This window comes from Nansenia antarctica, assembly GCF_963989245.1.
Source record: "Nansenia antarctica genome assembly, chromosome: 8".
NCBI classification, from domain to species: Eukaryota; Metazoa; Chordata; class Actinopteri; order Argentiniformes; family Microstomatidae; genus Nansenia; species Nansenia antarctica.
In genome coordinates, this window is record NC_137678.1 from 31,095,795 (window position 1) to 31,103,294 (window position 7,500).

The window sequence follows — 7,500 nt, forward strand, 5'->3', positions numbered from 1 at the left end:
GAGTATTAAGAAACAGGAGAGAGGCAAGCAAACAACACACAGCTTTTTTTTATCATGAATGAACAAGCACTCACTGTCAGTTCCACTGGGAGAGATACACAGAAAGAGAGAAAGAGAGAAAAAGATATTAGATATATGTCGCTCTCCTGGAGTACAATAACTCATGCAAACATGTAATTTGTCTGTCAAAGTCTACAGATCGACTAGCTTCACAAACAGGTTTGTCTTGTGTCAACATGCCCTTTCCATTAATAATAGCCAACACCCATCTTTGAGTCTGTGTGTGTGTGTGTGTGTGTGTGTGTGTGTGTGTGTGTGTGTGTGTGTGTGTGTGTGTGTATGTGTGACAGATTCCAGCCCCCTCAGCCCCGCTTAGCATCTGGTTAGTATTAGCAGGAAGAAAGCACTGGGGGGCTGAACCCCCGTAAAACAGCAAATGATCCGTCCCCCCTACACACGCTGAGGCCCCCTCGCTTCTCCTACCCTGCGTCTTCCCACACCAGGCCCTCACCCCTAAACAACTTCCAGACCAGACTTCCTCTGCAGATGGAGAAAAGAAGAAGAAGAAGAAGCTTGAACTGGGGCTGTTTTACACATTACAGCTGCAGCTGGTCGTTACATAACCATTCTCCTGGTTCTGACCCAAAGCTGGTTTTAATCGCTGTCGAAAAGGTCCTGTTGAAATTGCTGGAGATTCCCAAGAACCCACCCAAAACCACACCCTTTCAGTTCTCACACCACTAGAGTGTGTCCCTGTGGTGCGTTTGGATGGACTTGGTTTTATTTTGTGATAGCCAGATGTAAGATGCTGGGAAACGCAATGACTCAGAGGTGAGTCACTGAGCTGTTTGAATATCAGCAAGTTTAAACACTGCACTAACATAATTACCTACTCCCCTAACACAACATCGATCAAGATGCAAGATCGCGATGAAGTGCATTTGTATGGACTCGGTTTTATTGTGTGATAGCCAGATGTACGATGCTGGGATACTCAATGACTCAGATGTGAGTCACTGAGCTGTTTGAATATCAGCAAGTTGTGAGCTTAGAATTATAAGGTTCTATCTCCGTTTAGGGTAGTTCAGAGATATTGAGCGTCAAAGTTTTGACATTCCATTATGTTTTGTGAGATGGAACCTTTGTATTTTATCAATTACTAACTAAAACATTTCAACATTTTAAAAATAACACCACACAGGCATTAATAAACACCTAATGGATCAGATTATGTAAAAAACTAAATTTTGACAAAAATGGAGATAGAACCTTATAATTCTAACGTCACAAAGTTTAAACACTGTACAGTCTCCTTTCTGATCTTCCAAAGAAAGCTATTGGCCAGCTGCAATTAGTCCAAAATGCAGAAGCGAGAGTTTTAACCTAAAACAAGCAGACGAGCTCATATAACGCTTCCTGTTAAGTTCAGAATAGATTTCAAGATCCTTCTGCTTGTTTATAAAGCTCTCACTGGCACAGCACCAGAATATCTGAAAGACCGTTTGCTAGCATATCAGCCCAATAGAGCTCTCAGGTCTTCTGACGCTGGTTTTCTCTGTAAAAAATTGTTTTATCGCGATGAAGTGCATTTGTATGGACTTTTTTTTTTGTTTGAATATCAGCAAGTTTAAACACTACTAAGATAATTACCTACTCCCCAACACAACATCAATGAAGATGCAAGATCGCGAAGGAAGAGCTGGCAAAGTTTAATCTCTCTTGGAGCGAGGCACGAAGTTGCGAAGGACAGAGAGAAGTGAAGGGAAGTCATTGAGACGTTATGTGGTAACAAGGGATATTGAGGATTAAGTAAGTCAAACAACACAATAACAGCCAATGTTTACAGTGTGTTCTTGCCAAGGAAGAATTTCACATCCTTTTAAACAAGAGTCTGGTTGAAAGCAGTACAGTACCAGTCAAAAGTTTGGACACACTTTACCATTCAATTCAATGGGAAAGTGCGTCCAAACTTTTGACTGGTATTGTATGTGCTACCACTCTGTGTGAGTCCAGACAGACACACACATACATACACACGCAGGCATCGCATGGGTCACTCCTAATCTCGGATCCCGGAATCTGGGGGCGCAGGATGTAAAAAGTGTTGTCGGAAAGTTGTGAGCTAGCCTGCACAAAATTAAAACATGTTTTCAAAGCTAGCATTTTGCCGATTTTCTTTTGCAGCAATGTGCATTCAATCTCTTTCTGTCTCTGTATTAGAATCTGCGTGTTTGCTGGTGAAATCCACTGGATGCGCGTAAATGGAGAGTCTGACATATTGCGACAGGAATCAGTAATGGGGGAGAGAGATAATGGGGGAGAGAGATAATGCTTGACGTCTTTAAAGGGCCTCTTTAAGGGGCCTGGGGAAACGATGAGGTCTTGAACTGAACTGTGACAGGGTCAAAGGTCATCCCGACAGAGAATGTCCCTCTTGTGGGAGTAGGTGGCATCTGGATGTTTTCAATGTTTCCATTGACAGCACAGAAACGTCTATCAGTGTTCTTGGCTACCCTTCGCAAAGTAGGAATAGTTGTAATAATATCATAGGGAGCAATGTGTTTTTTTATCCGTGTGTTGATGTTATGGTGTTTCCAGGGGGTAAATCTTCCGTTGATCAACTTGTTATCTTAAAAGGATGTCGGTTTGCTTTTCTAGCTGAGACCTCAGCTACTCTTTGGGAGAGGCTGAGAGTGAGAAGTGAGAGAGACAATTCATCCCTGAGGAACATCGTAGAGGAAACAGTATCTGCCATCTTTAACCCTGTCACTCCAAAGTGTGACCGAGAAGGAAAAAACATAACGTGATGACTCTACTATTCTCTTTCTAGGTCCTAGACCAGGTCACATGATCAAGTCCTATGACTCATCCCTCTTTCCCAGTCAGTCTCACCTGAGGGTCGCGGAGCCTCCCCATGTCGGGGTAGAGGAAGTACGCCACACCTGCCCCGGCCCCCGGGAGCGTCACGCCGCGGATGAAGAGGATGAAGAGCATGAGGTAGGGGAACGTTGCTGTGAAGTACACCGCCTATGATGACACACACACACACACACACACACACATTGACAAGAGCAATTGGTCTGTGTTGACTGCTTCAGCTGTCCACATTTATACAACAGTTAGTTCCGACCAAGTCATTTGATTGGACAAGAGGGATTCCATGAGTGCTGATATACAGTATAACAGCACTGGGACTTTTAACTATATGTATCACTCCGAAATGACCGTTAATACAAAGTAGCTAGCCTGCAGATGTTTGTGTTCAGGTTACTAGGCAACAACAGTCCAGTTGCGGAACTATTTTTTGTTGACGGAGCCAAAAATAAATGATTAAATAAACAAACAAATCATAATCTGTTGTCACTTATTACTGTTAACTAATAAATGGCGCTGTAGAACTGTTGTATAAAAGCAATATCACACTCGAGGTCGTGCTGTTATACTGTTATAATATCAGCACGATATTCAGTATAACAGCACTCCCTCTCGTGTGATATTGCTCAAGTATTGTTGTGTTGATGACTGACCTTGCCTGTAGACTTGATTCCCTTCCAGATGCAGAAGTAAACAACAATCCAGGCCACCAGTAGACAGAAAGCCAAGTCCCAATTAACAAGGAACATGTTTGTCCCTGAGCTCCTCAAGACCCGATGACTGGAGAGAGAACATGCACACATTCCAACATACTTTAAATTCATCATCTGACCTTGACTGCATTTATTCGATTAGATTAGATTCAACTTTATTGTCATTGCGGAGTACAAGTACTATACAACGAAATGCAGTTTAGCATCTACCCAGAAGTGCAAATAGTGATATAAGAACATGATATTAAAAAAAACTGACAATGATAGTGATAGGTAGCCTAAGTGTATGTAACAGTATGTCAGGGTTCCTGCAGGTTTCAACAAGTCAAATGTACGACTTTTTTTAAGACCTTCTTTAAAATAATTGAAGACTTATTTCACTGCTATATACCGGCAAAAAAAAGTATGAAGGAAAGAAAACAAGTCCCAGAATGACTTACAAAGTCAATTTATTCACGTTTAGCATAAGAACGAACACAACAGTAAATGTATTCATGTTCAACATAAGACTCATGAACATAACAGTAAACAGAAGTGCGCATGCAAACCGACTACGAGAGCCTATATCGCCACAGGCAAGTTAGTTTTCAATCCAGCAGTGGCTACAGAACGACAAAGGGAAGACTGTCGATCGGGTTACAGCCCTGTGATCTTCCCTCCGTGCTGGCTCATTGTGGGACAATGTGTGCGTTGCCTTCGGCCGCTTGTCCAGCTGCATTCACACTGCAGTGAAATCTGACCCAAATCCCTTTTTTTTTTGCCGACATGCGACTCAGGTCTGATTTATGCATGACCGTGTGAACAGCGCAAGTCACTGAAATCTGACTTTTTAAAATCCGACCTGGGTCGCGTTCAGAGGTGGTATTACATCGGATACATGTCTGATATTTAGCTACGTCTGAACTGTCAAGTCGCTTTTAATGCGACTTTTATGTCACTCTAGCAGGGTTGCCAGATGGGATTGACAATTTACAGCCTAACCAGTCTATAACCGATAAATCCAGTAGCCCATTCGGCGGTAACCCGCCCCATCTGGCAACCCTGCACTCTAGGCGCACTTGCTCATATCTTGCTCATATCTTTGCCGGCTTCCGCTGCACAAAAACTTGAAAATGAATCCGGTTGTAACGTTATCATGTTATCATATATATTATATATCATGAATCTAGATATACTTTTTACGTTTCTTTTTATTTTACTACTCAATCTTTTCAGTTTGTAAAACGTCTTTGAGTGTCTAGAAAAGCGCTATATAAGTCTAATGTATTATTATTATTTTAAACAGTGCGCTGTCCTTCTGCACATGCGGGTCTGTTCAGGGCCGTGGAATGTTCACACGGGAGTCAATGTCGGCCTAGGTCAAATATAGGTCACATTTTAAAAGTAATGTGAACTGCCAAACAAAAAAAATGGATCTGTGTAAAAAATCGGAATTGAGCATCAAGACCTGCAGTGTGAACGTAGCCATGGAGTCCACAGCTCCCCACGGCAACAAGCTGAGCACCTCCATGCCAGGCTCCATACCAGGCTCCATACCTCCACACCAGGCTCCCACACGTTCTGAAACATCAAATTCAAGCACCTTTCAAGGACTTTCAAGACTCAATTCCCTCAAATTCAAGGACCCAACACGGCATAGTTTGAGACAGATCTAGATGAGAATTTATATAATAGGAACTATCCACTCACAGACAACAATTAAAAAGAGAGGCTTGTATGTGTGAACACTAGATGGTCTCTTGCCTTCTCTACCACAGCACAGCAAGACAATATATTGTGAAATATGTGTAAAGTTAAGCAATACAGAGACTTATTTACTAGTTGACGAGCTAACTAAAACATTTTTGAATATAGATGTTTTTTTAGAGAGAGCGAGAGAGGGGGGAATTCAAGCACTTTCAATGACCCATGTCTATTTTCAAAATTACGTGGGTCAAAATGACAATGGAATGACATGTTGCCATTGCATTGAGCATGAAGCAAGATTAACCAGGCCTAGTTTTAACAATTAAATACATTGATCATAATGATCAATAATCTATTGATTACTTACTTGGACGTAGCATTGCCAATGAAAAGAATCAACGTCAGTCAAAATGAAGTAATACTTGCTATTATATCTAGTATTGTGTTGATAAGCAATGGAGATGAATCAAGAAATAAAAGCATAGGCTAACTTACATTGCCATTGTTCTATATCTGCAACTGTTATATGCAACAGAATAGATCACCCAGCATTGCTAATGAAAACAATCAACACATGTGAGTCTAATACCAATACTTGCTGAATAAATATAAACATGATCAATATTTAATTACTTACTTTGGCATGTTCGAACAAGTCCCATGCTGTTGCATCATGTCCCACTTTCATAGAACATCAGAACGAACGTACTTTAGAGGCGAGTTCTCTCTTGATGTGCTCTTGACTTTGTCACCACCGCACGCGAATCTGGGAACATGTTTTTAAAAAGCTCACCTATGCCACCGTTGCTGTTGTATACGGAGCCCCCCTGGGGTCACATGGTAGAAAGAAATTATTTGATGTGTGAATCCGTTCCCTCGGTTTAGTAATTCGTTCCCTCGGTTTAGTAATCCGTTCTCTCTGTTTAGTAATTCATTCCCTCGGTTTAGTAATTCGTTAGGGTTAGGGTTAGAATCCTTGCGATCGTTCTGGCTCGTAGGGCCTAACCCTAACCCTAACCCTAACCCTAACGAATTACTAAACCGAGGGAACAAATTACTAAACCGAGGGAACAGATTTACTAAATCGAGGGAACGAATTCACACATCAAATACGTTTTTTCTACCATGTGACCCCAGGGGGGCTCCGTAGTTGTACGATTGGTATTTAGCTACAGTATTTAGCGTCCACAGAACCTCTGCATTTAGGGTCGACGTAGACCCAAACGTCGTCCAGAGGTCGATTATCCCCGATGTCGCATGAGATGTTGTAGCAGAGGCGCCCTGGCAGACACACTCGACGCTCCCGAAGAATCAGCAATCACGGAAGGGTTAGCAGGCGTTTGTTGTAGGTTTTTGACGGGTCTTGTTGTTTCTCTGACTGACCATGTGATTCTGAAGCCTTTACCCCCCAATGTTCCTAGTTTCACAGTTTTCTTGCATACGGTGCAGAGGGATTAAAAAACATTCCCCTCCATTGGTTTCAACCAAGCACAGTGATTTCCTCCAACCAGGTAGTGTTGAACTTACACTTCCCCATAGTTCTCCACGAAGGTACAAAAGTTAAGATTTTTGGGGGGTTCGGTGCCTTGCCCAAGGACACTTCGACATGTGAACAGGAGGATCTGGGGATCGAACCTCTGACCTTGCGATCATTAGATGCCAGCTCTACCTCCTAAGGTGGCCTGGGGTGGTCCAGTGGTCTAGCACTATGGTCTATAGTGCACACATATGCCCATGTCAGCATGGGTTCGAATCCAGCCCATGCCCTGCTGACATGCCATCTCTGCCTTACTTTCCTGACTGTCTTCACTATGCCTGTCCAATAAAATGAAAAATATGAGTGGGACTGACCCACTCAGATAAAATAAAAAATAAAAAATAAAAATAAAAAGCTCTACCTCCTGAGCCACAGCTGCCCCCTAGTCTAGTGAACTATAAGACCATCCTGGTTGGTTCCACCAGGCTATAAAGGTTTTAGAGGCCATAAAGATGGCTGGTCTATACGGTTGGTAGAGAAAACATAGTGTAGCATTGTGTGCATGACGCACACCAACATTTAAACTCCACTCCACCATGACACACCACATACATACTGGTCCACGCAAATCTCATTCACATTGTTTTATGTTGTTTATAGACTCCCTGCCTTGCAGGAAGACAGAGAAAGAGAAGTTCAAGATGATATTATGAAAAATGATCAATACAGATGTCCTGTAGTTTATGTTAG

At 42.3% G+C, this 7,500-nt stretch overlaps 1 protein-coding gene across 1 annotated transcript in view; it reads right to left on the reverse strand.

Moving 5' to 3' along the window:
• The window catches only part of LOC308164122 (sodium- and chloride-dependent betaine transporter-like), a gene marked incomplete at both ends in the record, with an annotated part of 23,958 nt that overhangs the window by 7,621 nt on the left and 8,837 nt on the right, over positions 1-7,500 (reverse strand). The window contains 2 exons of the mRNA XM_080538273.1: positions 2,893-3,027; positions 3,528-3,654. Coding sequence (XP_080394399.1) covers positions 2,893-3,027; positions 3,528-3,654 — 262 coding nt within the window. The remainder of the gene's footprint in view (positions 1-2,892; positions 3,028-3,527; positions 3,655-7,500) is intronic.